Consider the following 15,876-nt stretch of genomic DNA (forward strand, 5'->3'; position numbering starts at 1 on the left):
TACTCAGGTGTAATAGTATGCCAGGGGCTCTCTCTCTCAGTTTAAAGTTGGTCTTGAGCCGCAGGGCTTTTCTCTCTGTGCTGCAGAGGTGTGATTTATGCCCTATCCCGCCGTGCCTCCTCCTGCACCCACATTGTGCAACCTGCTGGAGCGTACACAAGCACCGCTGGTGATAAACTCAAGTCACGTCTGCAAGGGCACAGAGGAGGCCCTTGTTCTCGCTCCTCCTCGCAGCTGCTGTGGAAGGATCCTCACCAGCAAAACACGTGTCTGCTGGCTGCAGCACACCCCAACAGGTGTGTGTGAGTGTGCGCGCCTTTGGTGTCTCTCCTTCTCCGCAAACAACACGCGTGTAATCCTGCGAGAGGAAACAGTTTTACAGTGTTCAAAACAACACTTATCCTTTTGTGGTGTGTTTTTTTTCTGAGTGAATCATCAATATGCAACGACGCACTTGTAATTTGGGGACGACCATAATTGCTCCAAATCGTAGTGCGCTGTGAGGCAGCAGAAGTCGGCGCAACACAAAAAAACACTGTGCTGGTTTTGCGCAAGCCGTTCAGCCGGGGCGCTGCTCTCTCTCTCTCTGCGTGCGTACAGGCTTTTGAACTGCAACATCTGCCTCTTGTTTTCATTGTTTCGACAGCACCATCGGCATGAAATGGGGAGTAATCTAGCACAGGGCAATATGCAAGTCTGCTCAGTCAGGCACACTTCAAGCTGCCTGTGTGTTGATCCATCACCCCCCTGCACCACGCTCCTCCTCCTCCTCCTCCTCCTCCTCCTCCTCCTCCTCCTCCTCCTCCCCACTCCCAAGCACTCTTGGCTTGCCTGAGAGGCTTTGGCTTTTGGCTGGCTAAGCTGGTTAGCTAGCCTCATCACTCAAACAGTCTGTCATCCAGCAGATCCGGCTGCCTGGACCTACACTACAGCTGATCATGTAACACATTAATGATGACCCGCCGCGACCTTAGCAGTCTGTTGTAGCTTCATCAGAGCACTTCAATCCTCTCTGCTGGCCGTACGGACCCCCACATTGCTTTTTTTTTTTTTTGCTTTGCTCCTTGAGGGAAGGTTATCCATATTATCCCATGAACAAAGGCCCAAGTGCATGTGACCGGCCCGCTAATCCCCCCCTCACAATTTGTCAGAGTCATTACTCCCTGGCCAGAGGTAGAATGTGCTGATCCCGGGGAAGCTATGTGGCCCACTAACATGATTTATGGTTGCTTTAACCTGAGCTAGGTTGAGCCGCGAGGGGGTGGGGGGGGGGGTGAGCTGTTCATGTTTGACACCTATCTGCTCTCGACATCAGGGGGGTTTTTGTTTGTGGCGTGTAGACGCAGGGAAAGTACATAGGAGCCCATTGTTTATGTTGCAGAGTGTCAGCTGGAACAGCCTCCCCTGATGTCTGGCTGCAGCTGGTGTAAAGCAAAGAGGCAAGGAGACAGAGGGAGACAGCTGGATACAAAACACTCTCTCTCTCTGTCTCTCTCTCTCTGCCTGGGGTAAACTCAAGGAGCTGGAACCCTGTGAGACCCCCCTGAGCTCACTCAAGTCAAGAAGCAGAACACGGAGCAGCACTACTAGCCAAGTAAAGCTGGTGAACTGTAGCCTTTATAAGAGGCACCCGGTGCTGGATGAAGTGGTAGGATGCACTTGCAGGAAGAAATGAGTGTCGGCTGGGGAGGGAAGGGAAACGAGGTGAAGGGTCGTAGGCTGATCTACAGGGGAGCGGAGGCCCAATACATGTGTGCAACAGACTAACTACACGGACGCCTACGGAGCGGGCTTAGTGCTGTAAACACTGGCTTGTCATTCACGGGGAGGACAGAAGAAGAAGTTATTGCCACTAGTGGGTGTGTCAGGTTTTAAAGACGGGTTGGGTTGGTTTATGGCTTAAGCAGCCAGAAAACCAGCCTGACAACACAGCGGTGGGAAAAGAGAGCAACATGACAGAGCTCTCCGTTTTGCAGCAGGAGTGTTTCAAGAAGCTGGATTAGACAGAACAATTAAAAACATCATGAACATCTAAGTTTTGGTTCATAAGTAGCTCTCATCATGACTGATTTCCATTCCATAACATAATATTCAAGTTAACTTACAGACTCGAAACAAAATCATCAAAATGTAGCCAATTCTTCACAGTTATCTTGCTAACTGTATAATCCTGCTTCCTTGAATGCACCCCAGATAAATTGTTTACAAACCATTTATATTTGGAAAATGCAATTATGCATTCCAGTTGACCAAGACCACCATCCTTAGCCAATGTGACAAAGCATTTTCCTAAGCCCTGTAAGTGGAGAAAATCATTGTACTTTCTTCAAACCCCATTTCACTAATTGAATTGGCTGAGCAGACATTAAATTAATTACCTAATTTAATGGATTTGGGTTTAAATCCTGTTTTTCCTGAACTCAGTGGGATGGGATTTTTCCCGTAGATTAAATTTCCCTCGGATGCTTCCAAGGCTCTCGTAAAACAAATATAAGCAACAAACCAACAAATTGATTCAAATGCTGATTTTTTTTTTAATTCAAACAAATGCAATTATACAAATTACTAAGAACCAGCTTAACAAAAATTGTGTACTATATATTACATGCTTTTTTCAAATACATAAAAAGGCTCCAAAAAAAGACAAAACCAATGTATTTACAATACCAACATGTACATACAGCTTCTCTGGAGAGAAATTGGGAGCACCAGTCCATGGTTTCCAGCATGGATACAATAAGCTTAAAAAACCTGTAATTTCTGTCTTTCTGCAATGACCAATGAGATGTGACTTTAATGTATTAAAAAAATCTGTAATATCAAAGATGGTGAAATACTCAAATGGTGTCACAAAAGTATTTGGCTGAACTGTATTATAATTACTGAGACTGAGAAAAGTCCAATACTTAATAAATGACTGCTGCAAATTTGAATGACAAACAATAGTACACAAAGCAGTGCATTAGTTACAAGCAATGCTACGACATAATTGGATCTGCCGACTGGAGAACGTTTCAGCAGGTAGCCATCTTTGGACCCATTTTTAATGAGTCCAATCCTTCATTTCAATAACGTCCCATAAATCCTCGACAGATCCTTCATAGTTACAGTGTTCGTACATGTGTATAAGTGGCAGAATAGGATGAGTCATTCTCGTTTGTTCGTCACGGCTCAGTATCCTACTTTAGGGACGGTCCTAGTCCTTGGCTTTGCAAAGTCAGTATCTGTACAGAGCAACACTGAGCAAGTTTAGGAGTCGAGAGTCCCCATTCCCTTTGGCTATATCACACAGTCACAGCAGCTCTTCCCTGGAACAAGTTCAGTGCACAACACAAGTGCCATCACCACACACACTCGCAATCTAGCAATCCGGCACGTGTAGATGCCCTGCGGGGTTTCTTTAGGATGCACACGAGGATCCAGGTCAGTTTGGCAGCTGCGTCGAAGAGAACCCAAAATGCAAAGACTATATTTCCTTTATGGGCTGAATTCCACAGAAGTAGTTCCTTGATTCTTTGGATCCCCCTTTCCAGAAAAACAGGTAAGTGCAGTCTAAGGCACAATGACAACTTCTCAAAGTGAAAATGTCACACGTTATGATGGCAGGTCGGCAGCTAAACTATTGTTCCTGGTTTTGAGTTCTCGTGCCAGTAAATCTGTTCCTCCGGATCCAAGTTACTGTCTATTGGGCTGCTGATGTGTGAGTCCATTTGGTTGACATCTATGTAGGATCTGTAATGAACACACAGGATTCAAACACATTAGACTGGTGGCAAACAGAATGTAGCTGCTGACTCACTGAACAAGAGGTTAGAATGAATTAACCCTGGGCTGTCAAATACCATGCCTCTTCCATCTTGAGATGTTGTGACCCTAGGTCAGGAGCTGAACTCAATAGAGAGAGTAAAAAACATTCATGTACTGCTCCGTGTGTTTCAGGCAGGTTCATGTTAATCACAGTTGTGGTAAAAATGTTGAGGAGCAGTTGACCTCTTTCAGACGAGGGTAGACCCAGGGTCAAAACATTCTCACCTAAGAGAACAGAGCAGATGCGCACACACACACGCACACGCACACACACACACACACACACACGCACACAGCGTTCATATACTAAAATGTTCAGGGGTCACATTTTCCCTCTGCCACAGAAGTGCTCTCCCACCACCACAGGACACCCGGAGAAATTAAGCAAAAATCAGAAAGGAAAGGAAATCGGAAATTAAATGATTTTGAGCTTTCTTTCAACCCCTGTGACATACAAAAGGACACATCACCATCACCATCGTATCCATGTGGGGTAATTTCATGTTTTGGTCTCTCACCCTTTCTTTTGTGCTGTGCCTTTGATTATTGGGGGGGAGGAGGGGGTTAATTTTTCTGGTCAGTAGCATAGGCAACAGCACCACACCTCTCTAATGGCCCTGCAGGGTGCGCCATCCTATCACAGCTCCGCCACTCAAACTCTGGGGGACATCTGTGCATGAGAGGGGCAAAGGTCAAGGGTGAATGGCAGCACATGGGCGGGGTGCCTCTAAAAGGGCCAAGGAAAAAGGCAGGCAGCAAAGGAAAACAAATAATCTCAGTGGTAAAGGCACACTGTAGAGAAATGTGACCGCTGGATGATAATATGGCAGTTGGAAGGAGAAATAGGGCAGCCATGATGTGCAACAGTTGTAACAAGCCATGCAGTTACCTGATCATACGTGACGGGGAACGATCAGACAAAGAGCGCAAAGTGCAGAGCTCACTTCAAAACATCAACAAGCAGGCTATGAAGTCACGCTGCGGACAAACTGGTAAGAGCAAACCCACAGGCTCTGGCCATTGCCGTTTACTTACTATGGCGGGCTACCCTTAGCAAAGGACACCTTACTGAGCCTGTGCCCTCTGGAGGGTTGCGGCTGCCCGGGGCCGGAGGCCACCCGCCTGGCTCGACAGCCAGGGGAGGAGGAAGAGGAGGGAAAGGAGGAGGAGAGCAGGGAGGAGGTGGAGGAGGAAGCGGAGGAGGAAGAACTAGCAGGGAAAAAGGCACAGCGCCTCTGGCCATCAGGGCTGTACCAGGAGCCCTTAAAAAGCTGGGAGGCGCCGTATCTATAAGAGAGCAGGGGCCGGTGGACAGTTAAGGAGGAGAGGAGAACCACACTTAAGCTCTGTGGAAGAACTGAGTGTTGGCTGCGCAGATCCTATAATCCCTATGCTGCACCAGGCAGCCATGTTAAGTAGGTGGAGAGCAGACTCAGACTCCACAAACATCCATTTCATAACTTAAGGGCAAGGCAACAGAAAAGATAACATTGGCTACACATTAGTACAAAGTATTGCTGTGTGTAGGGATAACACAACCAAAGAGCAGCTTATATTTTCTGCAACCATCCATTCTAGGTAATTAAAAACTAGCGCTTAACTCTGGGGATAAGGAGGATCAGGGAGTGGCTAATTGGATAAGATGCTGAGTTGAGGCCAAGTTTTTTTTTTCTCACCTGTTGTGGGCGGGGTGGCTGTATTGAGCTGTATTGTAAGAGTAGGACTGCGGCGCATGCATTGGCATGTCGTATTCTACCATACCACCGCCCATGTGGCCGTGCCAGTTCCCAGTAGAGGAGGCTGAGGACACTGAAAAAAACGAAAAGCAGAAAAAAAAAGATTCAGGGCTTAACAATTGACCCACTTGCATGTAAAACTAGCATATTCCATTCTGAACAGATGTAGTACAAAATACCACACTATGGCTTTCAAAGTCAACTGCATAAACTGGAACACCAGCAGTTACGCATTCAGCAGAGAACTGACTGTAATATACAGTGCAGTAGGCTAACCTGATGAGTAGGAGACGGTCCTGTTGTTGTGGCAGTAGGGCGCAGGCATGGTCTGATAGCCTAAGCTCTGCTGGGAGCCTCTGTCGTAGTCGTAGTCGTACGCTCCCTGCTTGTGCCCGGTGTTGCGGTGGTACCAGCCTCTCAAGTGTTCGGCCACCAAAGCCTTCTGGATGTTCTTGGTCACCTGCTCGTTGCTTCGGGGCACCGGACGGTTCCTGGGTGGCCGCAGCGTGGCGTACGGGTTCTGCGACATGCTGTCCATCTCGTCATTACCGTAGCGGCCATACATATCCTGGCTGTGATAGGCCGTCGGGGTGGGGTGGTAGGACGGGTTGACGTTATAGTGTCCCTCCATCTCGTTGTCGTACATGTAGACTCCGTTGGAGTAAGGCTCCGGTTCTGTGTAGCCGGGATAGCCCGTCACATAGTAGGCCGTCGTGGTGGGCCGGGCCCGAGGCTGGTAGGCGTAGCAGCGGGCGTCCGGCTGGGCCAGGTTGGGCATGCTACCCGTGTTGGCGTACATGTCCTTCCTGTGGCGGCCACGGGCTCTGCGTCGGTGGGTGTGGTTACCGGGGGCGCTGTACTCCACGCTGGATTGGCTCGTGTAGGAGGAGCCGTCGTCAAGGACTTCTGTGCTGTTGCTACGTCGAGCTGGGGAGAGGGGGAAGGCCGGCGCAGGGGGTTCTGTCTCCGTCAGGAACTGAGACTGGGACTCCAGGCTCCCGCTCCGCTGGCGGAAATGTTGTGGGCCATCCTCGGACCTGTAAGTGGAAAACACCATTACTATATCAGTCCGTCACTGCCATCAGTGGCATGTTATATACTAAATAAGAAACTAAATACCAAAATGAAAACACTTATTTATAGAATAGTTGGGTTTTAATTCAGATGTATCAGCAAAACACACACACACACACACACATACATTTGGTGTTAATTTCAACAAATCTGTGTGTAGTAGTGTACTAGTTTGGGACAACACATACTTTTCAACAAAACATGTTAATTACATCATGTGTTGCCTCAACATGCTTTGTTATTAACATAGGTTGTGTTGAAAAGTAACAGCAATGTGTGTTTTCCCAAACTAGAGCTTTGTAAGAGAGCACAGCTGACTTTTGAACAGCACAATGGGTGTTTAATTGGCTCTCAGAGCTGGTGATGAGGCAGCTGTTCAAGTGTGTGTGTGTGTGTGTGTGTGTGTAAACAAACATGCAGATGGGTCAATCTCTGAGGCTGTACCTGAGCTGGGTGCTGCTGTAGGCGTTGCGGGTGAGGAGGGGGGTGGGGGGCATGCTGCGCGCGTCACGTGGCTGACGGGAGGCCGGTTTGTACGGGCTGCTGTGGCTCGATAAGGCGTTGCGGTGATTGTAGTGGAGCGATTCCTGGACGTGGCCATAATTTAATCTGGAACACAGATAAGAACAATGCTTTCAGAGCGTTCACTTCTTCAGGGTAGAGCCTTTCATCAAGATAAACACCACTCCCCTCTTCCCCTCTCCTCGCCTGCTCTCGCAAATGCAGAGAAGAAAAACATAACAAGCCTCTGTTTTCCTTGCATGCAGCATTCTAGTCATTGCTTACACCTGAGTGACTGAATGTCATTTCATAGCTCATTGATCTTTCTCTTCATGCAACAGCAAACAAATATCATTATAGCAACACTGACTGTTTAAAATGAGTTTAAATCCCTGCATCACAGGGCAACACATCACCCATATCATTTTGTAAACATTCATGCCGTAGCTGCCATTTAAACAAAGTTTCCAGAGCAACTTTCCTGTTTCCCTTTTTCTCCCCCCCTCCTCGGCTTGGGATTGTTGTCTGCTCCTTAACAGGCAGCAACATGCTCGTTCCCATCTATTTTTAAAGCCGGCGCGTTTGGGCTGATAAGAGGGAGATTGTGGGGAGGCAGGAGAAAGAGGGAGGAGGTGACTGGCAGGAATGTAGCCCTGGTTCTCCTCTACAGGTCTGTACTAGTTACTTGCTCTGGGCCTTCCCCAACAAAAAAACAACAGTCAGAATTCACATCGGGAATTAAAAAGTATTGACATGTTCCATGGGTGTCTGAGCCCACTGCCTACCTGCTGTCTGTGTTCTGGTCATTGGCAGAGGCCCGTCTGTCATTATGGTAGTGGATGTCCAGAGTGTCCGCATGGTGGGGTCTGGGGGAGTACTGGACCGACCGCGACCGCTGCCTCTGGGAACTGAGCTCATCGTCTGTGGGAAAAAGCCATGGCTCAGTTAAAACTAATTCTATAATGCAGATATGGGGAGGAGGGAGTAAACACATGCATGGAGACTCTGCAGCACTCACCATCATCCAGCGTGAGGCTGTCAGACAGAGAGCTGAGCTCTGAAGGGTTGACATCATCTGATAACAGAGGAGAGAAACTGGTCTTGAGAGACGCCTCTGATATTGCGCTTTTCATGCAAAGTGACACTGGTTATTTACTCAATTTACACTTGATAAGAATTCATGTCCTGAGGTTTTCCCTTTGACTTTCAGACCAGCACAGATAAGATGCTGCAGGAATACACACTTTGATTCCTCTGTAAGCTAAGTGTAGCTCAAATCATGTTTTCTCTGTAGTTGTTTGTGTGCTGAAAAGGCTCCTTGTACCTGCTATGATCAGTGAGGCTCTTTGCGTGGGTTTCTTCCCTGTCTTGATCCTATAGGCGTTGATCTCCACCTCAATCTCCTGCAGCTTCCTCATTGCATCCAGACAGTTGTTTCTCCTCTTTTTTTTGACCGTCTTACAGAGGTCGCCCTCGCCGGCTAGCTTCATAGCTGCCTCCACGATCTTCTGCTGCAGGGCAAACCTGCTCTCCAGGTTTCTCAGGTGGGGGTCCTGAAGAGAAATGCACAACACACACAGTTAACAGGGGGGATTTTCCTGAGGCAAGAACTGACCCTGGCAATGGCAGCAAACCATAACAACTTCCAAGTTAAAAAAAAAAAAAAAAAAGTCTGTTTTACTCTAATGTATGCAAACATTATGCATTATAAGCAAACTTTTTCCAGCCTCAGAATACATGTAAAACTCAACTGTCACATACTTTTAATCCTCATTTGAAAAAGGTTAAAAATGATCTTCAATTCAATAAGTCTATGCAAACGAATGCAGTAGTGTGGCAACAGTGTTGCGACATGCTACAATTACATAATTACATATTGGGCCTTTGTTATTGAAAATTATATATCATATGTAGCCTTACTTAGAAATATAGCACAATAAAATAAACAACTAAAATCAGGCCAAGCACCCTGTAACAGCTACACTAACCTCGTCATAGGGGAAAAGGTCGTCCAGCTTGAAGGCTGTTCCCATACGCCGTCGTACATGTGGGGCCTTTTCACCTGTTGCCAAGGGATACTCTTTAGGCAACCTGCCTGTAAGCTCCTGCAAACAAGAACAAATGAAGGGTTTCATTCCAAAATGCTATATGTCCATTTTGGAAAAGCGTTGCTTCCTGAAATTCATCAAGTAATATTTGAAAAACACAATTGATTCTGTCCTCAAAAAATTTATACTAAACCATTATGTGCCTAACTTTCATGCCAGCAGCCAATATGGGAGAGTGGGTGTCTCATTTTCTCATTTTGGAACGAAACTCTTCAAATAGTCAGCTGAGATTTTGCATGCCTTCAAATTTCATTTCAAAACAGTGGAAAGTCAGTCAGGGGCACTCACGGCTTCTCTCATGCATATTTTCTTCAGTTCTTCCAGTTTCTGAGTCAGTGTGTCTTGAAGATCCTTCTCTTTCTTTTTCAACTCAGCAATCTTTTCTTTCTTCTGCTCCTCACTGACTTCGGAGTCAGCAGAACCTGTAATAGCCACACATCTGATTAACTACAAATTATAGCAATAAATCAGCACTCATCAAGACGTAGCACAGAACAGAAGCCATTAGGGGTTGGTTTGTTAACTGTTTGCATACCGGCTGAGATGAGGCTCCCGTTGCTGGCCATGATGAGTTGGTCTTTGCCCTCAATGCTGGACAGTTTACTGATCCGTGGGGCACCGATCTCTGTGAGGTCCATGGCGATGTCTCCTGAACTCCTGGTTGTGGAAATCTTTGACTGAATGGAGGGAAAGGATGAGGAAACAGAGAGGAGGAGGAGGAGGAGGAGGAGGAGGAGGAGGGAAAAAAGGAACGGAGGAGGCAATGTCAGTATTTCATCTTAATGATAGCGCAGTGCGATAGTGGCGGCTCCATTTCCATGCTCAGGACTCCAAGCTCAGTGCTCTCTCATCAATCAGTGTGAGCTCTATTCCTGGATGAACACTGACACACCATCTGCTTCTGAGAGAGACAGAGGCTGAATAACCTCATCTGACTGCAGCCCCACACACACTCATCCATCCCCACCATGAAATGCTCATCACACACCACTCGTACTGTATAATAGCCCTGATGCTCAGCAAATATGTACCATAAATACAAACACATGAAGCAAGAGTGCGTCAAGGACAAGATTTGACACCGGAATTTCATGATTAAGAAACAAGAAGGACTTGCGGCCCTGATCACATAGGACGCTTTTTTGAACATCCTGCGCCTTTTTATCAATTTGTTTTCAATGGTTGGGTCACAAAAAGCATGCGTCTCGTCCAAACTATTCATCTTGCATTTTGGATGTGGCACATTTTGGGACACTCCCCTGGGCGCTCACTTTTTGTTGCATAGGAACAAGAATGATGTAACGCTCCTTACGCCCTTTGAGCTATTCTGTTACTAGCAACGCTCAAAGCTGTGCTTTGCATTTGAGCATTAGAAAAAAGTGTCTTATGTAAGTATAGACAAATGTAAGTACAGACAGAGCAGACAGACAGTAGTGAGATTGTGCCTGGTGAGCCTTCATCAGAAAACTTCAAGAAATTAGGCTCTTCGCACACTTGTGCCAGGAGACAGGTGCGTGGGAGAGGACCAGGAAGCCGACAGAACATACAAAGAGACTCCCGCACACTGTCTATACTTGCAATTAAAACATTTTATTGAAAAATAGCGATGTTTCAGTTCTGAGACCTTCGTCAGGCCGTCAATTGCCTGACGAAGGTCTCAGAACTGAAACATCGCTATTTTTCAATAAAATGTTTTAATTGCAAGTACAGACAGTGTGCAGGAGTCTCTTTGTATGAGCCTTCCTAAGAAACAGTATTAGCCCCAGTTGTTGGGGGTGGGGAGTCAGTGGAGGTGGAGACGAGAGGAGGGTGCAGACACACTCACTTTGCTCTGCTTCCTGTCCAGGTAGAACTGGTGTTGACTGATGGCCATCACCCAGATGGTTTTAATCAGAGAGTGGCTGGCATACCATGTGTGGATAACCAGGCCAGTCTGCCCGAAAGTACGCTTGGTCACTGTCCTTCTGCAGAACACAAATAGAGACACACTCATATTATTTGTGCTACTGCAAGGAGCAATTAAGTGGCTGCATACAAAAAACTAAATGATATTACTATCACAAGGCTATTACTGACATCAAAGAAGCCATGAGATTAGAAAACAATTCTTATTAAATCCAAATAAACTATTTGGTGTGACACAACATATTCATGAGGAGCGGAGCAGTGACAGCAGCTCACTTTGGATCAATGGGATTTAATTACAGCTTTGTTGGCTTGTAGTGCCATGTTAAACCTGTGTGAAGAGCAGAGGGAAGTCCTGCAATAACCTTAGAATAATACAGTGGTCCTTTAATAGCAGGAAAGCACTCGTTTGACAGACAGGTAACGGCTATTAACATAGTGCCCTAAATGGGCCAGAGGCTGCAGATGCCCTTCACGTTGTCCGAGGTGTAGGATAAGGACATCTGTAGCAAGGGAGCGGTAGCTAAAATGGGAACACTTGAAGAACAGGAGCAGACCTACTGAGATCAGTTAAGATAAATTAAGTGGTTTGCCTTCTCTGACCTGTGTGGGTCGTTCACTTCGACTGCAAATTTCTTCTCGCGGAAATACAAATTCTCCAACTGCTTCCACTGAAACAACTGCAGAGAGAAAGAGAGAGATAGGGAGAGAGAGAGAGAGAGAGAGAAAGAGAGAGAGAGAGGGGAACAGAGAAAGAAACAAGACACACCACTGAGTACACAAGCCAACACAGGACTGTTGATTTGAGTGTGGATCTATATAGAAATGTGGTTTGATGGACATTGCTGTAAAACAAACATTCACATCCATTTACTCAGAAATGCTTGAAGCTTCTTATGCAACAGAGGCGATCCATCCTACCAAAAGACAACGCAACAGGGAGAGGGGCATCAAACACCTAGCTTTGTTCCAGCCACAGCAGCCAGCCTATTGGCACAGCTTTCCGAAACTCTTTGTCAACTTGCAACATTAGCGGAAACAACAACATAACAGCTGAAGCTGTGAACGGGGCTCAGTCGGCCAGCCAGTCAAGTGTAAGGTCAGGCTAACAGAGGAGCAATATAACGCTGCTGCAACTGCAGGGAGCAAAGTCTTGCCGGGCCAGGTTTTTCATTTCATTCTGCCCTGGAGGAAGAGCTCTGAAAACAGGGCAGGGAGTTCTCCAAGTCAGGATGAAGCATTTGCTTCAGTGACACCGGGCTCACTAAAGAGAGATTTGGAGCCGCTTGCCTGTGAATGACTCTTCCCTGCGCTCGTTTTGTGAAAAAGACGCTGCACAACAGTGTGGCTGAGATTTATGTAGGAGGAGATTCATAACCACCGTTTACCTGATAGCAGCCCAGAAGGCAGTACTCTAAATTACTCTGAACTACAAAGGGATGTAATACATCTTACTGTACCGTCCTTTGGGTGAGAAATCACAATAAGCTGACACATCTCTATACATTAGAATGGATTTTTGGCCCTATTCCCCAAACATGATTTTAATTTAACAGACCAACTATACTGCACTACATATCTTCCATTACAAAACTATGGCTCATACAATGACAGAGTGCCTGTGTCTAGACCACACCAAGCAGGTAAAACACCCCACTGAAGAGAGAATCTGGAGAAACACACTGAAGAAAAAAAAAATGTAAAACCCACTTTCTTCAAACAATCTTGACAGGTAAATAGTGGACAAAATGGAGGGGCTTACCGGGGAGTGTTTCTTTTGCGCTTATCAAATCCCTGGTGAATTCTCTGGGTTTGTATTGAATCCTCTGGCTCTGAGTTTCCCACAGGGCTAGAGCTTCCTCGAACAATACTCTCTCTTGTCTGCTCTCAGGAAGCCAGATAGGTGTTGCAAGAGTTTCAGCTGAGCAGGCCACGCCCCTTTAACCCCCCCCCCCCCCTCCCTCTGACATCACAGACACCTCACGCTGCCTTCATGGCTTTGTACTGCTCTGCACCGCTCTCTCCTCTCTTTTCTCATTTATTCTCTTTAACTCTCTCTCTCTCTGTCTCATTTTCTCCCTCTCTCTCTCTCTCTCTCTCATTCTCTCTCACACACACACATACACACACACCATGCCATGCTCTCTCTGATTCTTTTCCCTCTACCTGACTCACTTCCTTTTTGGTCAAACCAGATGAACAGGTTGCACACACAAGCATATTCTAGGTCCTGTCTTCCCTTGTTGGAAGACACAATTTCACCTCTAGTTTAGTCCGCTTCCTTTCAGCAGCAGATCAGCGATTAAAGGTGGCCGTATACTCACTGTGGAAATGAATTTCAGCAGGTTTGTACAAAAGAAAAGGCCATGTTTGCGGAAAAAACGAAGCGCTGCATGGGCTTCAGACTACGCAGTGTGCGCAGGCTTGCTGGCCAAACTAGTCAAATTTTTCGCACACCAGCCCCCACTGTGTGACCATCTGTGATTGGTCAAAAATATCACGACTGGTTGTGTTGCCTCTTCTGGTTCATTGCTTACATCTTTTTTCAGCACTAGATAGAGTAAAACAGCTTCCAAAACCTCAATTTCCCACAGCCGTCTCTGTTGCTGTTCTCTAAAGCTATGTTCACACAGACAGTGCAAATCCGATTTTTTGGCATATCCGTATGTTGGCATAGAAACTGCCAACATATAGCCAGAATCAAAACGGGTGAAAACATGGCTATCTTGCTGCCACCTGTTGCATTCAGAGGGCGAAATTAAAACATGTCACTATTATGCGTAAGGCTGCATTGTTACTATGACAACCAACATTGATATGGCTGCAAAGACTTGCGCTGTTAGAACACACAATGTGGACAACGGGGCTAAAATACCAGATTTGAAAAACAAATCAGATTTTCCTGCTGTGTGAACATAGCTTAAGTTTTGGTCACCGCTTCCTTCTGGGTAATCCTCCTCCACTTTTCGTAATGTCAATGCCACACAAAGCCATGTTGTTTATTGAGTACAATCCACACTAGCACCCCGCCTCCCTCCTCTAAGGCAAACATGTAAGGAATCTGTTACTTTGGTCTAATCATTAATAGCGGGGCCCCTGTGGCAAGGCCCCTCTTCGCCTCCATGTGAAGACAGGCCAGTATCTGTCAGGCCGATGCAGCACGGCCCTACCTGACCAGGAAAAATCTCTCACTGCCCTTCTAAAGGTGGTACTAACACTAACCAACTAGCATGAAACACTTTAAGGGATAGCTACAATATAAGAGATGGCATACTGCGACCTTAGTTAGTTTTTGTCAGGAATGAGACCATCTATTTTTTATGGATTCTGGCCATTTGTAATTTGACGAGTGTGATACTTCTGTGAGCCATAGTCAGTTTATCCTTTTTTGATCCATGAAAACACTGCATAGTAGCATTTTACAAGTCTTGTACTCCCCAGTTACGACATACATTTCCCAATAAAGGCTCATGTAATGTAAAACTAAGATCAATAATGTATGGTTTCTAGTGAACCTATAAAAACATTGCCTTTGGGATACCGGGCATGGCAGAGCGCTCCACATGCTGTTTCAGATGATACTGCGGTCCTAATCAATTACATAGCCAGTCTGCCAGTGAAACGAAGAGCATGGTAATTAATGAACAATGGGAATCAGCAGGCACTACGCTTCCCACGAGCTCATCCCATTGTGGAGGGACACCCCACTCTAATTCACACCCCTTGGTCACTATCACTTAGCATCATTTACATTGTAATGACAGATAACGTGTAACGCGCACTTTAACTGGGTCATTCACCCTATTACAGAAACTCAACACATGCATGAAACTATTAGTGAACTCTCCTGTGGCTGCTGATGAAGCCACTGCCAAAATATGTCAAGGATGTGACACACCTTAAACTCTTAAAAACTGTTCAACCTTCGCACACAAGCTAACAGCGCGCTAATATACTTTTGATCTATGTGAAAAACATAGATCATTAAAATGATTCCCATGCAGCTAGGGAAAATAAAAGTAACCACGTTCTTCAAATGTGCTCACAAACACAGCGTAACAGTCACACACGTGATTCAAGTAAATGTACAGAATTTCCCTATTTTCAGTATTTACATCTCCCTTGTTTTCGCCAGACTTCTCATTAGAGGTGGGTGGAAGTGTGCCAGAAATGCCTGTGGTTTCAGATGGGCTCAGGATGTTCAGATCCAGACCCAACCCGTAACCAAAGGACCCCCAGGGCTGAGAGTCTGAGAAAATCATACATAGATAAATATGTGTCAAAGGCCCTGACTCACACGCCTGTACAGGATCAGGTGCGCCCCACCCTCCTCATACCACGTCACAGCTCTGTACATTTCCACACTGAACATGATGCATTGCTGTAAGCCATGTAGACTTGACAACAAACAAGACACAGGAATCTTATCTTGTTTAAACTCATGATAGACTGAGTTTATGCAAAATGAAAGCAAGTTAGTGGGGAGTAGATCTGTTGAGTTTACATTTCAGTGACATTTTGGAATATTTAAGAAGATATTTTATGTCATGACACTATTACCCAAAAGCTGAAAGTATGTCATCCATAGTAAACTGAAGATTTATTTTGGGTCTGCTGGCTCATCATATTTGTGGACCAGCATATGGTCGTAAAGAGTGTCCCGTTACCCACTGGGAGAGAGTGCAAGGGTGACAGGGAGGAGAGAGAGAGAGACAGAAAAGTCTCATGGTTTAATTCAAGCAAGA

The 15,876-nt window shown here is 46.0% G+C and overlaps 1 protein-coding gene across 1 annotated transcript in view; it reads right to left on the minus strand.

Moving 5' to 3' along the window:
• Positions 1-3,593: 3,593 nt before the first annotated feature.
• frmd4ba (FERM domain containing 4Ba) overlaps positions 3,594-15,876 on the minus strand; it is a 37,160-nt gene continuing 24,877 nt past the window's right edge. Inside the window, exons 12-24 of the mRNA XM_078283846.1 lie at positions 11,735-11,811; positions 11,052-11,187; positions 9,762-9,903; positions 9,515-9,648; positions 9,107-9,223; positions 8,443-8,671; positions 8,137-8,193; positions 7,904-8,039; positions 7,062-7,226; positions 5,820-6,580; positions 5,484-5,616; positions 4,326-4,477; positions 3,594-3,732 (exon numbers count right to left, since the gene is read on the minus strand). Coding sequence (XP_078139972.1) covers positions 4,372-4,477; positions 5,484-5,616; positions 5,820-6,580; positions 7,062-7,226; positions 7,904-8,039; positions 8,137-8,193; positions 8,443-8,671; positions 9,107-9,223; positions 9,515-9,648; positions 9,762-9,903; positions 11,052-11,187; positions 11,735-11,811 — 2,193 coding nt within the window. The 3' untranslated portion in view covers positions 3,594-3,732; positions 4,326-4,371. The remainder of the gene's footprint in view (positions 3,733-4,325; positions 4,478-5,483; positions 5,617-5,819; positions 6,581-7,061; positions 7,227-7,903; positions 8,040-8,136; positions 8,194-8,442; positions 8,672-9,106; positions 9,224-9,514; positions 9,649-9,761; positions 9,904-11,051; positions 11,188-11,734; positions 11,812-15,876) is intronic.

The sequence above is a fragment of the Centroberyx gerrardi genome, chromosome 5 (genome assembly GCF_048128805.1).
Source record: "Centroberyx gerrardi isolate f3 chromosome 5, fCenGer3.hap1.cur.20231027, whole genome shotgun sequence".
NCBI classification, from domain to species: Eukaryota; Metazoa; Chordata; class Actinopteri; order Beryciformes; family Berycidae; genus Centroberyx; species Centroberyx gerrardi.